This window comes from Orycteropus afer, unplaced genomic scaffold, assembly GCF_000298275.1.
Source record: "Orycteropus afer afer isolate SDZICR_OR568_19922 unplaced genomic scaffold, OryAfe1.0 scaffold00171, whole genome shotgun sequence".
In the NCBI taxonomy this organism is placed as follows: Eukaryota; Metazoa; Chordata; class Mammalia; order Tubulidentata; family Orycteropodidae; genus Orycteropus; species Orycteropus afer.
In genome coordinates, this window is record NW_006921758.1 from 3216163 (window position 1) to 3238464 (window position 22302).

The 22302-nt window shown below is 32.0% G+C and overlaps 1 protein-coding gene across 1 annotated transcript in view; it reads right to left on the reverse strand.

Annotated features, from left to right (window-relative positions):
* Window positions 1–6847: 6847 nt before the first annotated feature.
* The window catches only part of ETNK1 (ethanolamine kinase 1), a 61789-nt gene continuing 46334 nt past the window's right edge, over window positions 6848–22302 (reverse strand). Inside the window, exons 5-8 of the mRNA XM_007946796.1 lie at window positions 13879–13962; window positions 11767–11927; window positions 7318–7391; window positions 6848–6920 (exon numbers count right to left, since the gene is read on the reverse strand). Coding sequence (XP_007944987.1) covers window positions 6848–6920; window positions 7318–7391; window positions 11767–11927; window positions 13879–13962 — 392 coding nt within the window. The remainder of the gene's footprint in view (window positions 6921–7317; window positions 7392–11766; window positions 11928–13878; window positions 13963–22302) is intronic.

Below are 22302 nucleotides of genomic sequence, written 5' to 3' on the forward strand. Positions count from 1 at the left end.
GCTTGGGACCATAGTCACAGGGGACATCAAGCTCAATTGGCATAACATACTATACAAAACATTGTTCCACCTCCTACTTTGGCGAGTAGCGACTGGGACCTTAAAAACTAGCAACTCCTTGAAGATGCACTTAACCCAAGCCATGGTATTTTCAATCACCTCATCTGCATGTGAAAGCTGGATAATAAATAAGGAAGACAGAAGAAGAGCTGATGCTTTTGAGTTGTGGTGCCGGTGAAGAATGCTCCAAGTACAGGGCACTGCTAAAAGAACTAACAAATCTGTCCTGGAAGAAGTACAGCCGGAACGCTCCTTGGAAGAGAGAATGGCCAGACTTCGTCTCACCTACTTTGGTCATGTTGTCAAAAGGGAACATTCTCTAGAGAAGGATGTCATGCTTGGTAAAGTGGAGGGTCAACAAAAGAGGGTAAGGCCCTTAACAAGATGGAATGACACGGCTGCTGCAGTGATGAGCTCAGATAGAGCAGGGATCGTGAAGCTAGGGCAGTGTTTCCTTCAGTTGTATGTAAAGTCACTATGAGTCAGAGACAACCTGATGGCACTTAAGAACAACAACAACAACAACAACACATAGCCTCAACTGAATCATCGGAAAACCTCAAAGTTTAAAACATTTTATAAAACACAGTTTTTGTTATGGAGAACTGATTGATCTTCATGGTACACATCACCTGAAGGCAGAGATCAGATTTTATTTTTTATCTCTACCATCTATCACATATACTGACAATTGTGAAGAGCTTATAAACTTTGGTTTATTAAGGATATTCTGTGTAGATTAAAAAGATGCTAGGTTCCAGAAAGTGTCTTTAACCATCTTATGTTTTCCACCTCCAGTCCCAAGCACAAAGAAGGCACAAATTCAGTGTTAAAAGAATAGTGAATTGTTATATTAGATAAACAAAATTTGTTCATTAGTTATATAATATTCCATACTCTCAACTCAAACATATTGTCAAAAGTAAACATTTTTTAAAAACTGTTTAAAAAGCCCTGTTTTTCCTGAAATTCTCCAAAATGAAAACCTCAAAAATAAGTTGAAGTGACAATAAAATTATGTACACACTTACAGTTAGACCCCAACTTTATTGTTACAGCCAATTTTTATTTACAGAATATAAATCTCTTCAAAAAGATACATTCCTTCATTTAATCAAGGATAAAAGGCCTTTGAAACAGAAATAAAGCCTAAACATTGCTTGTATAAACAGAAATACAAACAGAGTCATTAAAAGTTTATGAACAGTAACCTAAAACACAATAAAATGTTTGAAAAAAGTTTAGGAACATTTCTACTTAAGCAGTTAGATGAATGAGGTCAAAATTTTCTTCACTGGCAACCCCATTTTATTCTCCACAGAACAAATTTTACTTAAATTAACAGTAGTAAAAATGTAAAAATTACATTTTAAACATGAAAATATGCAACCAAACAACAGGAAGTATCTTCATTACCAAACAGATTAACAGGTTTTAAGACACTCAGATACTTTCTGAGCATATCAAAACACCTACACCAAAAGTTGCATTCATTTGAGAGGTATCAATACATTTTCAGTGCTGAGACCATTTGTAGCACTTACAGTATATACAAAGCAGCATTATACTACTATGGTTCACATTTGATAAAAACAAATTTAAGCTTTATGCCAATTTCCCAATTCAACATACAGTTAATACAATAATAATTACTCATTTCATTTTTTTCTTCTGAAACTGAATAAGGAAATTATCATTTAAGCACATGGAATAATGCCACGTCTCTTGTTTATAATAATAGTATATTTTAAAAGTCAAATACTTCATATTATGGAAACCTGGCTGTATGAAAGCTCCTAAATTACAGCCCAGTCAAAAAGTTGCCTCTTTGCAGATTCCATCAATTTACAGTTGTTTTTAGTACAGATAATTACAGGAAACTACTTCAGATTACTGGGCAATAAGAATTTCAGTGTGTCATATCGTGTGTCACTATCTACATTTATGTAGTAGCAGCACACTACAACCATAACCATGGCAAGTATACACTATCATCTCCACAGCTTTATGGGAGTCTTTTCCAGGTCACAAAAGCTAATTTATATGGATACCATAGGGTCAGCCTATCTTTGAAAGTTCCTTTACCAAAAGTTTTAAAACTTAGCTAATGGAACATCTATAATTCAAATCCATCAGTTTTATCCAACTCTTTCTTAACTAGTTCAAATACAATATGTAATGCTTTCAGTGTTTTATTAGAACGATTAATGGTAGTCATGATACCATTAATGGGCAAGATGTAAACAGAAAAAATTTCTTCTACATTTAGGGATTAAAAGAGTATTTTAGAGAGTTACTTTTTTAAAGTAGAAAAAGCTATAGGATTCAGATTGAACACAGCTATAATATCTTAACCTGGCTGGATGATAGCATCAGTAGTATAGTAGGTACAGCAAGCATAGGAAAGAAGATAAAAGCAGATTTTAGGACAGAAAGCTACTAACAACTTGAATTTTGGATCTTTCAAATGCAAAAGGGTATTTTCTACAACCACTGTCATCATTTTTTTTCCATTTCAACGGTCTAAATCTTCACTTGAATGGTAAATAGATCCATTCAAATTATGATCCAAAATAAAATTTAGAGCAGAAAAAAATCTATTCAGAAAAATCTAATTCATCTTATAAAGTTCTTACTCATTTTAATTTTCAAGTATTAGGTATTAAGAAACAAAGATGCTCCAATAATCCACTGCCAATGCAAACCAAAGTATTTTCTTTTATAGCAAAACATTTAAAGAATCAACTACAAAGATGGGGAAAAAAAAAATCTTTTAAAATAGCCGATATACTTTTCTGTCCAAAGACATCAAATCCCAAGACATAACACTGTAATAACACAAATGGTATGTAATAGGGGAGGAGGAAAAGGTGGTTCAGATAACCAATGTCTTCTTTAAAAAAAGAAAACAAATACGTAAATTGATTGATCTGTTAATTAAGTTCCCAAAGCACATTCTGTAATATAATGAAAAAAAAAAAAGAGTTCACCAATTTTGAAATAGAAATAAAGCTGCTTTACCACACACTTATAATTCGTTTTCCTCCGTACATAATAAACACTAGCACTTGCCATCTTTTCTGTAAAGTTGTACAAGCTGCTGCCAATAACAAAACCCTCTCCTAGCATAAAGCATTGTTAAATTTTTTTATCAACTGAATGAGTGAATACTAAAAGCTTAAATTTATCTCACTTTGGGATGCAGTACAAAATGCTTGGTTAAAAGCAGAAAATCAAACTACTAGATCATATTCTATATTATAAATGTAAGGGATTCATAAAATGTTGCAGAAGGGGTGAGCATAATCTAAAAAATAAATGTCCACAATTTTAAAAGTAAAGATTTCTAACTTCTGATTGAGAGTGTTTGGGAAATTTTTTTTCTTAAATCTGAAAAGTTCATTAATATGTATTTATGTTACTATGAAGTTAAAAATAAGTATTTTTAAGTTCAACTAGAATGAAAATAGTTGTCTTAAATTTTAACATGAACAACTTCATTTAGAGACGCCAACTAAGGCATACTTAACTTGAACTATTTTAAGTTAAGCTATCATGTATTATATCTCTTGTATACAAGAGTTTACATTCACACTGAGATATATAAAATTTAAGGTTTCATCTTGGTTTTTCAGAAAAAGGTTAACCACCCCCAAAAAAGGAAAAGGTAATACTTCATTTTCCAATCATTATATTTTTCATTTGCGTTAGCTTAGAATCATGATTTAAAGAACAGTGCTCTATTAATATTACAGTGTATTAATTCACTACTTTCAGGAATCTAATCTCAAAAAAACTAATGGCCAATTAAAGAAGTGAAGAAAAGTCATTTTAGGCACTGAGAGGCTAAATAAATAAGTGCTGACATTAACATGAAAACTGAAAACCGTATTTCCCTGTTCCTCTGTTATCCCACTGTGCAGCCAGAACTGCTGGCTATTTCCAGTCCAAACCAAAGAGCTGGATCATTTCCTTACAGAAAATTTTCTGTTTTTTTAAAAAAAGAGAGAGAATGCAAAACACACATGATCTCATATGCAAGATAAATTCACACTAATTTACAAATATTTATTTACACTGTTGTATATACATTCCAGACAGACCTAGTTGATGAGTTTTGTGCTCATATTGATCTCAAATGACCATGTGAAGAGTATGATTTACTACCACATCTTGATTCCCAGAAAGTGGTAGTAGCATGGGGTTAGGAGGGAAAAAAGAGACTATATATCACTGATCAGGTAAGATTGTACAAGTATGTAAGGAAAAAGGGGGAGAATTATTGAATTTTGCTTGTTAAAGCATCCAGGCCACTATGGTCTACTGACTAACACTGAATATACATGGATGCCGCTTCTAACAACTATTTTCATATTTACAAAATGGGCTTACTACCAATTGAGTTATTAAGTAAGGCATTCAAGTTCCTTAGCTTAATGTAAAACGGCAACAGCTATCTCAGCAAGCCACGAAACAAATTTTAGAGGGATGTTTTTAGACTGCTGCTGAGATTCACCTTCTTTTAGGATCTCTCAAATGGTCGATATAAAGGGAAACAATTTTGAGCCCTATTCCTAGCCTGCATCATCATCCCAAAAGCCTATACAAGAAGTATCAGAGCATCACAACACCTAAAATCTTGCCAAAGAGTGAGGGCCAAATACTAAATACCTCACTTCATACCCAAGATCCACTGCATACTCCTAGGGCTACAGTGAGAGTCCCCATTCCCCATTACATTCACTTCTATACACATCACTTTGAAATGCTTATAATAGTGTCACAGCTAGCAACTATGCACAGTCTACCAGCATTGGCTCAGTGAATCTTTGTACAAAATGGTTTGAAGTACGTTTATGGAGTAAGATAGATATATTATCTTCTTTCCTCCCATAGTACTCCAACATATATACTGTTGAACATCAAAATAGCAAAAAAATCAATAGTAGTACATATTCTTAATCATTCTACGAAAATGTTCCAACTACAGATGAAAATTACATCAAAACAATTTTTTAAAGTTTAAAACATTAAAAAAAAGCTATTAATAGTTTAATTGGTTCCATTCATTTAATCAACTGGACAAAATTCTATTGATCCTATAGTAATGTTTTAGAAAACAGATGTGAATATTTATAACATTGGGGAGGTAGAAAACAAATCTTGGTCTAACACTGTTATTATACACACAAACAGACTCGACATTTCTATTTCTGTAACTAGAATTTACCATTTAAAAATGGCCTTTAAGCATTCAACTAAGTTATTAGCTTTAAACATCTTGAAATAATCCAAGTATTTTAAAGCACTTGTCTGAGAATGTAAGTCATTTGGAATAATACATTAGATTCCTCATAAGATTTCTCAGAGGATGAATTTGTGGTTGCATATTCTGAATATGCAGCTTAATTAAACCAACTTTGTACGTGGGCACTTATGTGACCAAAGTGCAAAGCTTGTCAGACTAATTTTCAAAATAAAATGACCATGACTGCTTACTCCACACAGCAATCTTCAAAACTTGAAGCCTACTTATCTATCCCAAATATCTAACTTCCTTCCATATAACTGCCTAATACCAAACAAAATAAAAAATACATTTAAATAAAAACAAGACAAAACTGAACATTGAGGGAAAGAAAAGTACTCCTACCATGAGTATTTCTGCTTAGTTCACATTTTGGTGTATCAGATTTTAAATGTATGAGATCAATGCCCTAAATGTTCCTTGTTTAATTCTTTTAACAACTTCAACATGTCACATGTGTCAGGTAATCATTTAACACCAGTCTAAAGATATGGGCCACACTAAAACATGAAATAAAAACATAAGGAATGAAATTGGAGAAGTAAAAGAGAATTAAAATATTTTCTTGTTCCCAAGTATAATAAGCTTTCTATATTTGCTTCAAAAGTTGCAAGTGTTATACTAGCTATTATTTAAAAACAAATAAAAATGTAGCTCTCGATAAGTAAAACAGTTTTTGTTAGAAACAATTTGATACAATGAAATTTTAAAAATTGAAACTAGTAACTTAGATGACCATGTTTAGTACATGAAAACATAATACATATTGTAGTAACTTTAAATCATTGTATCTATTCCAGGATTATATGGTACATGTTAATATTTCTATTGCCAGACTATGCAGGAAGAAGAGAATTCAGTTCTTAATATATACAACCCAAAAAGAAATGCTTTCCATATTCAATTCAAAAAGATGTACTATCAATACAGGTGAACATGTTTCACTCTCCTAAACAGATATTTTTGTATGAACTGCCATAGTTACCTACACCAGTGACTGGCATTTGAAGAGTATATAATTCACTTTACTTAGACTACATCAATTTTGATGCTGACACTGAATACGTAGATTATTTACTAAAATTAATCACATTAATGTAAAACTTGAAAGAAAAATTACTCCAGAACATTTACATTGCTTATACTCAACATACAGCTGAAAACAGCCACAGAATGTTAAATCTATAATAAATAATTCACATATAACATGGATTAGGTTAATAAGAAGGGAGTAAACTGACATCTTTATAGCTCTTTGTAGCCTGAACAAAGTTCTACCCACTACATACTGACAGCAGTAAGTATATTTCTTGACATCAGATTATTTAAAAAATAGATTCGTTGTTGACAGGTATAATTTGCAAAGCAAGATAACCAAATTAAATAATAGAACTTTAACAAATATCGGTGTTTCAGAATTTCTTTAAGAAAACGTTCAAAAGGATTGTTCAAATACTTGAGAATAATTAAATCTCCTCTTTACTCAAGCACTTTTAATGCAGTAACCTCAGGCTTCATTTTGAAGTACTGGTTAAAACGAACAATTGCATACCTAGTGAGAAAAGTGAATAATAAAATTAGTCAAAGCTGAAAACTTAATCCCATGTTTATTTCAATTCACCCACTTAAACTGGTTTTTAGAAAGTTTTAAGATTTCAAAGGACTTATGTTTAGTTTATTGCACCACCTACTGGACACTTTAAATAAAAAGAACACTTGATTTTCCTCACAGATCTACTTCCATAGTGACACTGCCTGGGAAACCCAAGGAGGGGTTGCTATGAGTCAGATCTGACTCGACAGCAGTGCGTTTTTTTTTTTCCTATTACTTGCAGCCTTTATATTTTGACTGACAAAAAACTAAGTGCAATATTTCATATGCATTCTCAATGTTAATCCAAAATAAGAGTAGAGACAAATGTAATACATACAATGTAACTAAAACTTACCCAAGAAAATCAAACTCAATAGTTGAGTATTTGGCTTGAATCAAAGCCCACAATCCCCAAAAGAAATGAGAAGCCTAAAAGGAGAACAAAGAAAATTAAAGTATTATGATAATGCACTTCTTTGCAAAACAATTATCTATTAATCAAATCGTAAAAATTGGTAAATTTTTTTCAAGTCCATGCACGATACTTTTTTTTCTCACTGTTTTTATTATATAAAATATCTAACCACTGATGCACAGACTTATCTAGATGGTTATAGATCATTTTTACCCATACCAGAAGAGAGAAAATACAATCCTTTAAAAAACAGAGCCCAATTTCTGTAATCTGCTTTGTACAAAAGCACAGTTCAGTATCAATACTGATAATTATTATTTAAGTGTTTTTAATGGCAATAATTACTAAAAGGTTCTCCTATGTTATTATCAAAGGCCTTTGTTTGTTGACATAAAGATATAAGCAAAAAGGAAAATACAAATCCCAGAAAAAATAAAGATATTTAAATATAAAGAATGGTCTAGAGATGACATAATATGAAAAACAATTTGATTCTGTTCAGCATAACTAACCATAACATAAAGGAAGTAATACAACTTTATTCAAGCCAGAGAAAAATTAGTCTTTAGGATTTAGATGGAAAAACAGAAGAGTATGTACGTAATTAGGAACTAAAAAATAATTGTGTGCTCTTTATAATCTATTTACAGTTAAATAGGATATTTATACATTCCAATATCACTAACAAAGTTTCACTTCCTGAGAAATATTGTAGCTACTCTAATTAGAAAAAAAAATTCTTGAAGATAAAGTTTTGTTTCCGTTAAATTCACATTATTATTATCGTTGCTGTTCTTGTTAGATGCTGTTGAGTTGGTTCCAACTCACAGCAACCCTATATACAACACTGCCAAGTCCCAGGGCATCTTCACAATCATTGCCATGCTTGAGCCCATCATCACAGCCACTGTGTCAATCTATTTCATTGAGGTTCTTCCCCTTTCTCGCTGACCCTCTTCAGTAATAAGGAGCTCAGGGGGCGAGGGGGGTGTAGTGCTTAAAGCATTCGGCTGTTAACCAAAAGGTTAACAGATTTGAACCCACTACCCACTCTGTGGCAGACAGATGAGGCAGTCTGCTTCTGCAAAGATCTGCAGCTTTGTAAACCCTATGTATGGAGCAGTTCTACTCTGTCCTATAGGGTTACTATGAGTTGGAATTAGATTCTATACAGTGGTGGGTCTGTAATACTACATTAACAACAAAAGATCTCTAAGGAAAAAAAAAACAATTGATAGGTGAACAGGCAAACTGTTTCAGAAAAACTCTTAAATTTGCATTATGAGGCATGGGGGTTCAACTCAAGCCTAGATTCTTGTCACTAAATCACTCTGCAACTTCCCACAGTCACAAATTTTGAGTATCAGATTCATTACTTAAAACATGGGAGGATTATTTGCCATTCTGTGTTCTACATGACTGTTTTAAAGGTTAATGGAGAACTAAATATTTTTTTTAAGTATTCTACTCACTAAAGTGCTACACTTAAAATGTTATGTTCATGTTATTACTATTGCACTGTTTTAATCTTACAAAACAAATACCACCAACACTCATTTACTCAATACCATTTTTATTTAAAAGAACCATTATTTTCTCAATATAAAAAAGAGACCATCACTTCAAGAAAAATAACTGACAGTATTTGTTGACAGTGTTAAAATTTCAGCTTTCAACCAAAACTTGAATTTCAGAAAATTTGTATTTGATTCCATAAGCTTGACATCTTCTCAAAATCGTATTTAGAACTTTGCTGGTGATACTGGTAATTGTAACAGTGAATGTAACTTTCAGTATCAAAAAGTGAAATGTGTCAATGTTTGAAAAATCTACACAACTCACTGAATCAAAATTTTCCTGATCTCATGCAAGATGTTGTAATTACAAGTAAAAATCACGTACAGGTAAAATGAATCATTCTAAGTACAAAATAAACCAATAGATTTTAGTGTATTAGAGATCAAAAGCTAATTGTTATATTCAGATTCAATGTTACAATTAACCTTTTAGGAAACTACCACTTGTTCAGTTTTGGTGTAGTATCAAAAAACAAAATATAGTTATCTGAAAAAGCAATATACTCCTGTCTTTTGCAATAACACATATGCGTGAAACTGGACTTTCTTCGTCTAGTTGAACTAAAATAATATACTGCAGCAGATGGAACGCAGAAGCAAGTATTATAATTCAGTTATATTCTATTATGGCAGATATTAAATAGATTTATAAAAGTGTAAAGTAACACATTCTTCCCACAAAATTTTTTTGTTTTGTTTTGTAAATTAGTTTTTTTCATTGTAAACACAGTATTTATGCTAACATGTAATGAGCTTATTACATTTTTAATAATCTGTATTTTGTATACATTTTTTTAAATTTGTTTTAATTTCGAATACGGTAAATATTGATAGATATAAACATAAACAAAAGCTCCCTAGAGGTCTTCAAAAACTCAAGAGTGCAAGGGGCCAGAAAGTTTGCAAAATGGTATATAAAACCATCTGTAGATGGTACCCTAATCTCTTCTTCCTATTAAATTGGTTCTGTAGTGGAAAAGATTGTGAAATTAGGGGCCTTTCTGGACTTGGTAACAATATCAAACCAGCTCATCCCATCATATTTGAGCAGAGTTAGTATCTCTATTTCTTTAAATTTCCATTCATGACGTACTGTAATGAAATAATTCTACACTGACGAAGCATTATACATAAATCCTCACAAAAAATCTTTTAGAAGACAACACTTTTTTATAGGGTGAAAAAGGAAAAACTTATAAACAACATACAAATGCATGTGAAGAAAACATCCTGCAAGGCAGGCAATAGCCCATTCATCAACTGTATTCCCAAAAAAGCTAAAGAAAGAATACTTCACTCCAAATAAAATAATAATACTTGATGATTCTATGATTTACTTGAACTATTTCTCTCAAATTTGGAATTAATGGGTATGTTCAATGGAATTTTAATTTCCAGGTTACCCATGCCAACTGTAAAAAAAAATTAAAAGCTTTATATCGTGATCAAATAACTAAAGTAAATTCCCATTTGTCTTCTGAAAAATCTCTACTTAATCCTAATTACTATTTACAAAGAATCCTTTCCAAGTCTGCAAACAATGTATCTCAAAATTCATATAAGAAAATGATAAGTATACTGTTTATTTTTATAATGCAAATAATCTAGTTTTCTCCATCATGTAGTTAATATACTACATTAACTATAGTAAACAATAACACTTGATTTTTGTAGTATATTATCAAATAAAGTCTGATCTTTCGAGGTTTAGAGCAGGTCCTGCCCAAAAAATACCAAAGCCATTGGCAATGAGTCAGTTCCAACTCATGGCAACCCTATAGGAGAGAGCAGAAGTGCCCCATAGGATTTCCAAGGCTGTAAAGCTTTACAGAAACACTTGTTCCATCTTTCTCCCATGGAGCAGCTGGTGGGTTCAAACTGCTGATCTTTGGGTTAGCAGCCGAATGCTTTAACCACTATGCCACCAGAGATCCTCTTGTCCTGAGCAGTGAACATTTATTAACCACTTACATAAGAACATCTCTATGCTAGGTGTTGCTGTTGTTATGTGCCGTCGAGTCAGACCCGACTCATACTGACCACACCTCCTTGGGTTGCCGAGGCAGTATCACTACGGAAGTAGATTGCCCAACCTTCCTTCCGAGGAGTGGCTGGTGGGTTTGAACCGCCAGCCTTCTGGTTAGCAATCAAGTGCCTCAGGCACTAAGCCACCAGAGCTCCTTCTGTAGGTCATAGGAGACATAAAATAGGAAATGACACAATTGGATTCAAATTATTTAGAAAGATCACTTTTTTTTTTTTTTTAAGTATAGGATGAATTAAAGAGAGAGAGAGAGAGACAGAAAACAACTGAAGGCAAAGAGACCAGCAAAGGCTAATGTGGATAGAAGATTAAGGCTATATCAAAAGTCACAGAACTAACTACTTAGCTAAAAAGAAGCTACAAATACTTGAAAAAGAAAGATAGGCTTTCAAAAGGAGAGTTAGTAATTTCAAATATGGTAAACGCTGATAGATATAATTTATATAAACCAAAGTTCCTAGAGGTCTACAAAAAATTTTCAGAGTACAAGAGACCAAAACTTGAAAATCACTAGGCTAAATCACCTCGGCGTATGGGGTACCCTAATCTCTTCTTCCTATTAAACTGGTTCTGCAGAAGAGGAGAATATTTTACACTGTAATGGGGAATCGAAGAAATGTTTTTTCAAATCATTATTTTTTCAATCATTGTTTTGACAAAAATTCACAAAAGTCAAAGTGGGAAATAACTACTTTATAAGATGATGAAATTTAGAAACTTTTAAATTATACTAAGAATCTTTTATTAATTGTTTACATTTAAACTTACCAATGCAAATTGATTGACTTGAATGAAAAGTATTTCTACTTCCTTTTCAGTTACTTTGGTCCCAAAGCCCTTATATTCTTTGTAGGCTTCAAGGTAAGAACGCAGCCACTGCCTCTGTAGTTCTCTATCTGGATAGAGACTATAATCCACATCACTCACACCTCAGAGGGAAAAAAAAAAAATAAAGCATTTAAACACACATTTTCTTCTGCATACCTTAATCTACCCCACATTTTTTTTTTTAATTATAAAATGTTTCCATTTTCCACTGGAATATTACCTATTAAATAAACAGTATTTATTAAAGTAGTAAATCAAACATTAATTCTATATTCCAGCTCAAACTCTAATGAATACTTCTAATGTTCATCACCAGAATCAATTCTCACTGTTTCAATATTTCTTCAAAGTATGAACCACCTCAATCAGAAGCCCGAAATCTGCATTTTACTAAGTACCCAGACGATTCTTAATTACACTAATATTTGCAGAACTACCTAGAACTGTGCCTGTAAAACTGTAAAACTTTTTTTATTGTGATTCAGGGTAAAAAATACATTTTCTGTTGAGACCATACATACACACCTAACTGATACTAAGTTTTACAAAACAAAATTTATCCTTATTCCACTTTACACTGCTGGTATTTCCTGTCACTATTCTTTTCCATTCCTTCAAAATAAATTCTAAAAGATTATCATTATTCCACAAACTGCAGTTTGAAAAATATTAACTACCAGATAAAGTTCGTATGATTTTGCCTAGCATTCACTGAAGGTTCTTCATAAACCGGCCCCAACCCACCTCTCCAGACTTATAATCCTCTATTCTCCCTTATGAATCTTTCATCCTTAAAATATAATCATCTAGAAGTTTTCATCCCCCTCCCTGCAGTGCCCTCTCTCTTCTATCTACATATCCAAAATCTACCTAACTTTCAAGTTTTAGCTCCAGTTTTTTCTCCTCCATACAGCAGTACTGAGGTAACTGGAGTTTCCTTTTTCATATCCACAACAGTGGTAGTGATTATCTTACTATATGCACAACTCAACTCCTCTTCTATAGGTTAGATGTGAAAATATCTACAGCAGCTATATGGGAATATATTAGGTGATGGTGGTGGTATTATGCACTGTGGAGTCGGACCTGACTCATAGCGACCCCTCCTTTTAGGCAGTATGTGATTAACTCTAGTGGTATAGTGGTTAAGGCATTTGGCTGCTAACCAAAAGGTCAGTGGTTTGAACCCACCAGCTGCTCCATGGAAGAAAGACAGGACAGTCTGCTTCCATAAAGATTTATAGCCTTGGAAACCCACTAGGGGTCACACTATGAGTCAGAAGTGACTCAATGGCAGTAAGTTTGGTTTTTGGTTTATAAGATAAACTTACTGGAGGAAAAAAATAGAAATCTGTAAGCTAGAATTTTTCCCAACTTGTTTCCCATCTGGAAACCTAGAGTATATAAAAATATATGGATACATGAATGCATAAAAACAAAAATTGAGCAAAGAAAAGTTCCCACTTGGTATAAACTATCCAGGGCAGTTCCTAATCTCTAATTTTAGAACACTTCACATTTCTAGAGTCATAAAATTAATTTTAAATTTTACTTGTACAAAAAAACCTAATACTTTCATATTTCACAGTCATGATAAACTAATTTCCAAGAATTTTCCAGTTATAGACAAAATAAATAAAAGTTTATGCTTTAGTTAAGCAACATTCCAAAAACCCAGGTTCACAATGGAAACAGCAAAGTAGTTTACTGTGGCCTTGGTAAATTACTTTCCTCTTGTATAAACTGGGAATATAACTCACATAACTGTTGTAGAGAACAAATGACATTTTATAGAGCACTTGGCACTATGTCAGGTCCCAATGGGAGAAGGCACAATTACTATTCTTCTCTGATCCATTATTAATTAATTAAGGAAGAAATTTTTTCTTTTTTCCTCCAGTAATAAAGCAAAACAGGAAAAAAAAAAAAAAGCTACAAGAATGGAGAAATGTTGCTACTGTTTCCAGTTGATCATCCTTAAAAAAAAAACATTCTAAAAGTATCATTTCAAAATTAAATAAGCTTATCCACTGATTAAGCCCTGGATTTTACCTGCAAATTCATTGAAATGATTTCCAATATCATATGCCAGGTAGTTGTATCCAGAATATTCATAATCAATGAACTGTACATCACCTATGTGAGACACAAAAACAAAGACATAAGAAATTGCACATAAAATCAGAAAATCCCTATACAACTTGTAATTAAATAGCTTCAAATACTCTAAATACTCTGTCTCATTGTACGTGCTTGGTTACATGCACTTCTGAGACATTAACAGGGTAAGGCTGTGAATTTTATGGCAATGAGCTTTACAAAATTCAAATTATGTTTATTGTCCAACAGCTTCTTTATGAACCTTAATGTCCACTATATCAAAGAAAAAAATCAAAGTACAGTCATTCTCTGAGTTCAAGCAAAATATGTTTTCACCACACGAGGGCATCATTTATTTAAAAATTAAAGTTTAATGTGAAATGAAAACTCTTATCATCGGAAGCTATTAATAAGTTCCGCAATTCAAACAAAAAATTAACTCATGTTCCTCTAACAGTGAGCTAACAAGCTTACCTATATATGGGAATCAAATCTAAACTGTGAAAGGCTTAAAATAGCTATCTTTAAAATTCAAATTCTGCAAAAGATTTAAATTCTGGGAAACCTGAAGTTTTGATACAATAACACCTGCTGATCAACTTCTAATAGTATGTGTATTTTAAAATGTCAGTTGCTACCATACTCTTGTATTTTCCTGGAATGCTAATAAGCAACTAAAAGCATACTTAAACAGCATTAAGCTAGCTGCTTTAGTTTTATCTTTGAACAAAGGAAAGGGTTAGTTCCTCTCTAATGTTTTTAACTTTGAGAAATTTTTACATAAACTAAAGACTCCTTCCCTAAGTTACTGTTACATATATGCATATTTCATTTTAATTCTCCAAAGATAATCATATTCCTCCTACCCAAGAAACATACTACTCCTTCTTGGTGTTGTTAGGTGCCATCAAGCCGGTTGTGACTTGATAGCAACCCTACGTACAACACAATGAAACACTGTTCGGGTCCTGCACCATCCTCACGATCACTGCTATGTCTGAGCCCATTGTTGCAGCCACTGTGTTAATCTATGTACTCCCATTTAATAACTTTTAATTTTTAAGGACTGACTACAATAGAGGAATTTTCTTGATGAAGATATGGGTCTTATTTAACAAAAAAAAAAAAAAAAAGAGAGATAAAAGGAAAAGTAAAGAAAAGGGAAGGGGGTACAAACATTTTTTAAAAAAATGAATGTGAGTCACTGTCTACACTGGCAATCACAAACTTACAAGGGCTTAGAGTTTAAATGGATATATGAACAGAGATGGTTTATAAAAACAGCTGCTTTATTGGAAAAAATGTATAACATCTATCTGTTATACTGCCTTTTAAACATCAAGCTGAGATAACAAAACAAACACCTAATCTTTACACACTGGCATTTCCAAAATAAAACAGCTTTTTAACTATAATGTCTTGAAATAGACTTGTATGCTTAATTTGGAAAAGTATCTTAATCACATTCAAACACAGAGAAAAACAATTTTATCATAAAAAATTACACTGTAAATTATAAAAGCAAAAAAACTTAATTGTATTTATTATTTTAAACCTTTATAAGTAATAGTTGAGTCTAGATAAGATGAGCAAGAAGAACCATCAAAGTATCAAATCTTAGCAAAATTCATATGCATTATAATAAATCTAAGATTTTAAAATATTAGTGCCTTCAATAAATCAATGCAGTTCAAACACAAGTATTGTACTCTTAAATTCACAGTAAACCATCCCACAGAAAAGTCTTAAAGTTTACCAGATCACATTACTAAACTGCAGAATGGGCAGCTGGAACATGTTCAATTTTTGTTAAAAATCATTAGGAATAAGATGGTAAATCACCATCATAATAAAATATTTTACAGTCATAAAAGTTATCATTTTCAAAAATTACTTAATCACCAGGAGAATTACAAAGTAAAAAAGGATACAAAATAGTAAAAATACTGTAATCCAAACTATTAAAATATTTTGTCTAAAGGGAATAAAAACATATAATGCATGGGGGGGGATGGATAGAAATAGAATGTTTCAGGTGGTTTTATTACAGGTAGTAAGTGGCTCTTAAGGGTTTTTCCTTTTATTTTGTTATTTCTCAAATTATTTACAATTTTACTTTTAGGAGGAAAAATACTATTTAAAAAAGAATGAGATAGTAAGTTCTTTATACCAAACTGACTGTCAACAGATAGAAGAATAAACAAAATGATTCAAGAGATCCCTTTCAATCCAACTTTCAATAAATTTGGATTATAAGATTTACCTAGTTGTACAACTGAGCCAACCAAAGAGTTCTAATATGTAAATTTTGTAATTGCAGCTGTTGATTGTTTTAGCTCTTTAAATGCATATTCTTGTAGAGCTCATGTTAACTGTTACATGCCAATAAAAATACACAGCCCAGTCCTGAAGCTTACTTTTGCCACCTAAATAAAAGCTTCCATTTGTATTTCCTAAATTATATTTAGAATTTGGCAAATACAGTTAAAGTGGCAGGTAAACATGCCTGCTTATAGTGTAAATTCAATTTAATTAAAGCATAGATCATCTTAACAAAAGTTAAAATATGTTTCAGTATGAAAATTTTAATAATGACTTTGTAGTAGCATTAATTCATTAAAGCTAGCCTTTATTTTTAAATGCTATGATGAGTTTATAAAGAATGAAATTAAAAAAATAAGAAATGAAGCTAACAAGATACAGATGAGGCTGTTACCAGGCTCCGTGCATGTGAACAAGTGATGCGATAAACCTCCAGTCAGTGCGTTTAAGAAGCACGGGGTGCGCCGCCACATGGCAGCAACAATGGCATACCTAATCTGTAGCAGATGAAGAAAATTTGGCAAACTCACATTTTACAAGACACAAAGCTTAAAAGGAAAAAAAAATTTTAAAAGAAAAACTGCATTAACTATTCTTTTTCAAACTATTGCAAGCAAAGTGGAACTCAACCTTAAATTTAATCTTCTGCAACAATGTAAAATTAAAGAAGCCTACTTTCCTTATTTCAGGTGCCAGAAAAATCAAATTACCATACTGGAAAATGTTTACCTAGCAATACAAAGTACAGTAACATTTTTTTCTTCTACAAATTTAACGTTTCTATAATTTCCAGTTATACAGGGAAACTTCCGTATCATTATTACTAATTAATAGTTCATATGGCATTACCATCTTACTAATTCTTTAAGGCAAATTTTTAATTGGGGTTTAATTGGGAAGACAATGAAAACAATTCCTGAAATTATATACAAAATTTTATGTGTATATGAATTTTTCTGAAAAAGGATTATCCAGATTCTCAAAGGATCCTAAAAGTCACCCCCTGCTGTAAGGGTTAGGATGTGTTTAAAGGATCTTTATATAATTAGCATACTGACTAGCATATAAGGGGTTCAAAATATAACTAATGAATTAAACTATAATCTAATTATTAAAAACTACACTTTCTCTTTTTTAATGACTGTATTTACTGCTTGTCTTTGCCATAGTAATGAAATTCATACCACTGAGTTAAGTCTGTTCAAATCTCAGTATTAGTGAAAAATAGTCTAGCATTTTTTTTTTAATTTTGAAAAATTAACTTATTAACTAGAGTTATATAATACATGCTGTCAGGATTTATTTTGTTGTTGCTAAGGAGAAAAAAATATAAACAAAAACAATCAATACAAGAACCTGAAAATCTATCTCCCTCTACTAGCTCTACTGGGTTATTTAGACTGGAAAGAGAAAGAGGAAAAATAAAAGATCATTATACTAAGGTAGTAAAATGCTTTCTCTCTTATACAGAAAACCAGTTAAACCAGTTGCCATTGAGTCAATTCCGACTCACGGCGATCCCATATACATCAGAGCAGGAATGAGCTCCAGAGGGATTTCAATGGCTGATTTTTCCAAAGTAGATTACTACACCTTTCTCCTGAGGCACCTCCAGGTGGGCTCAAACTTCCAAACTTTCAGTTAGCAATTGAGTCATTAGACATACGTACCACCCAGGAACTCCCATACAGAAAAAGACAGGAAGTATTCTGCTCTAAGAAGCTTTCCTTTCATACCTTATTCTGGTATCCAGCAGTACCCTGTGTACATCTTTACTACATTAATGATCTGACTCTTCTACTACATGGTACATGACCTCTTCAAGGGGCAATAGGTCCCCATCATCTTACATTATACAATCCATAGTGCAACCCCTAGTACACAGTAAGTACTCAAATGCCAATAATAAATGGAGGTTTTGCAGAAAATGCTGAGACCAATGATAACAACAGACATGTTTAAATAGGGGAAGAAAGCAAAATAAGCATGAAATGTTAAATAAAGCGTGGCATTTCTGACATTCTTACTCAAGTATAAAACTGAACATTCAGTGTGCCTGAATGCATGAGCAAAGAAAAAATAAGTCAGCTAGTTCTATAAGCTAGTAACTATTTTACTAACTCCCCTATTAGTTATTATATTAACTTCCTTAACAATGAAGGTTTTTATAGTCTATTTAGGCTTATTACTATCTGATTTAGGTAATGTTTTATTTTATGCTAAAAAGTGATCTGTAATACCAATTAAAACAGTGTTAAGATTATCCTTCAAAAAAAACCCACCTGGAAAATGTAGGTTACCAAATAAAAAGTGTTAATTTGTATTTAATTGAAAACTAATGAAAAAACTGTTCTGCGTCATTAATTATCAACAAAACAATCAGAACTACAATAACGCCTTTTCATGAATAATTGAATAGATAAGATTTAGAACCTATCAAGGGACTAAAAATGGTGCCTCACTTACTTACTATTTGTAATATATGAAACTCTAAAGAAAAGCCCAGTTTATTCTATTTATTCCTAGAAGAACTTTCCTTTCTTATTACTCATTTGTATTTCCTTAAACAGCTATAAATATATTGCTGGTACAGAAAACAATCAATGATTTCCATAAGTGAAATGTGAAGTCATACAAGATCTTTATACGAACTGTTTATGAAGAAATGCGGACAGGGAACAAAATGAAACAGCCACTAAAAGTAATCAGACCAATAAACATTCTGACGGAGGATGAAGACAAGAAACAACAACCCTAAAAGCTTTAGCAATTGTTTCTAACATGTCAACACTTAAAGGATTAGTTAAATTAAAATACTAGATTTGGAATAGGTTGGTCAATAAGCAGTGTTACAATTTGTTCTACTAAGTTATTAAATTAATAATGAATTTAAAAAGCAACTGAAAAATTTTATCTTATAGTTCTAGAGCTGCTTTTGGTTTTCTTATGATGGTATCAAATTCTAACATCATAATATTAAGTATTCTTCCTTTAAAACGTCATTTCAAAGAAGGCATAAAATAGGCTGCTATTTACCAATACCTAAGTCCTGATACAGGCTAACTTTTCAAAAATCTTGACAACTACCATCAACTTCAGAACGGAAGCTCACTTCTCCCCCGTATTTATGAATCTTGTCAACCGACAAGGTGAGAGCAAGTAGAGGCAGTGTTTGTTCCTATGATGCTTACCAGTTCCAGCAATACTCCCAGGTAAAAAATACCTGTACGCTGCAAGGGTGCTCATAAAGACTGTGTGTGTGTGTTAGAGAAAGAAGAGTATGGAATGTGAATATGTGTATGTGTACAAATATTATATTTTAAACTAATTACCTAAATTATCCTTAAGACAGAAACTATAAGTTGGATTTAAAGACAACTTGAATCTCATAGCTATGACCCATAATTCCACTAGTCATAAGAGGGAGTTAACCTTTTGGCATGTAGTAACCATTTTTCCTTTTTTCACAATCAGGTATATCATATACAAATGTATTCTATAATCAAAATACAGGTGTTGCCCTGTTACCTGTTTTTGTAAATAATATTTTATTGAATCACAAATATACTTAAGTCCACGCCTGCTTTCATGCTTTTTCATTTATGCCAGCTTTTGTGCTACAGTGTTGAACAGCTGCAACAGACACTAAAATTTGGCTCATGAAGCCAAAAATAGGTACTTTCTGTTCCTTTATAGAAAGTTGCCAAACCCTGTCATATTATAATAGCTGCAATTGAGAATGAGCAAGTAAGTGCCTGGCCTAGTGCTATATACTTTACACTCGATTTTAAATTTTCTCAGCAACTATATGAAGTAGTTATTATCTCTAAATTGTTAATTTTAACATTCTAAACTAGCAACAGTAATTTAATGTGTTTAAGATTTGCCTGGGCACCTGTTAAACACTCAGATTCCTAAGCCCATCTGTAGAAACTCTTAGTATGGGTCTTGGATAAGGCCCAGAAATCTGCATTATGGCCAAGTACCCTTGCTGATTGTGATGCAGATAGTCAAGGATCAAATAAAAACACTTATAAAGAGATAAAATGATTTGTACAATACCACTTACCTCTGTAAGTGACGAAACAGAGACTTGGACCCAGGTGGGACTGGTTCCAAAGTCTGTACTCTGATCTCTCTTTGTTGGAACTAAGTGTTAATACACCTGCTTTTAAAAGTTAAGAGACTTTTTTTTACCTAATTATACTATGAAAATCCAAGTTATTAAGATTTAAAAATATATGCAGACTTCAAGATGATCCAATATAACTTCATAAAGTTAACCTAAAATTTGTACTTCTGAAAAATTAAACGTCTTAAGCATATTAGACATGTATTGTGCTTAATGACAGGAAACCATCTTTATTTTACATATTTATATCTCATAGGTGTGTACAAATTGAAGAAGCCTCAAGCTTAAGTAACATACATGACTTTAAAAGCAATAATAAATAAAACACACTTATGAATATAATATGTAGGTTGGTAATTTATCCTCTGCAGAAATTACCTGAATACCAAATGACTCAGACTTGCTTTTAGAATGCTGTAACAAGGTAATCAGTTAAGAAGGTAAAGAACTTAACAATACCTATTTTCTCTCATTTTAATTAACCTTTTAAGATTGCTACCACAAAGTATTAATGTTATAGTCACAAATACACAACTTTTTTGCCTATTAAATTTATTAATCTTATAACATTTAAATTATTTTAAGTACAAGGCACAATTTTTTTGCCTATTAAATTCACTAATCTTATAAAATTTAAATTTATTTTAAGTATAAGGCATGGTATCTTCTCCTTACAACTGAAGATTCATGTAAGTCTTACTTGTCTTAAAACCAATGGCTCCCAATTCAAGACATTTAATACTAATGACTAGAATACGCTTTTGGCAACACTTTGAAGACTTTTGGATTTTACCTAAAAGAAAGTCCCACCTAGATTTTATCTTTTAGTGCGTATGTATCAACTAATTGCATAGGAACTGATGTTTTTCGTTTAAAAAAAAAAAAAATGGATGCCACAGGTCCCACACCCAGTCTTCCCAACCAACACTGGAAAACCACTAGTAAGGAAAAAAACAGAGAATTTTCATAACCAACACACAAACAAGGACAAGAAACAAATGGTACAAAATAGTCTTTTATGAAGAAGGGCAGACTTTTGAATACAATTTTGTTGAATTATAAAATTTATTCTTCTGTGTAGGGGATGGAATATCACACATAGAAGTGTACCTCAGGTTAACTCTTGGTAAATAAAACAAATGACAAACTTGAACTCCTAAAGCCAAAATGAAGCATGACAATTTTATCTTAAAATATGGAAAATGTTTTTATTAGTGACCAGTAGTTTAAAGATAGGTAATTGTTGAAATTTAAAATAAAAATGTATTTTTAATACGTAAGTATTAAGACATAGTAATCTGATTTTTTTGGTCCCTTATTTTTCAGTTTATAAACAAGTTTATTCTATGAAATGAATATGCAAAAGAAACTTATAAAATAAAAATATGAAACATTAAAATTACATTCCAAAGAAAATAATAGATTCTCTTTGATCAACTTGCAGTTAAAAATAAAGCTGAGTGTCCACTTCAAATGTAAGATGAAGTCCCTCACTCATAATTCCATTATATAAAATATGCTTGTAGGTCTTGCACTGAACTTTAAAAGCTAATACACTGCTTTAACTAATGCTTTCACCTCACAAATGGCATTGAGATTTGGTTACTAGTATATAGTGGAGTGCTGATATACTACAATAATTATATATAATAAATGGACATTAATACATTAAAGACACTGTCAAGTACTTTTAGGCACCTAAAGCTTAAAAATGAAAAAACTTATTCCCCACAAAGACTTCAAGAAAATTCAAAAATAAAGATGCAAGGTCAGTATATTCTTGAAATACAGAATCTCTAATCCACATTACAAATATCAAATATAAAAGATATTCAAATAGGTTTTTGACAACATGTGCTTAAGTCTACCACCCTTGACAGTGTTCTGTTGGTAGGTTTTCTTCAACTTAAAGTCAGCTATAA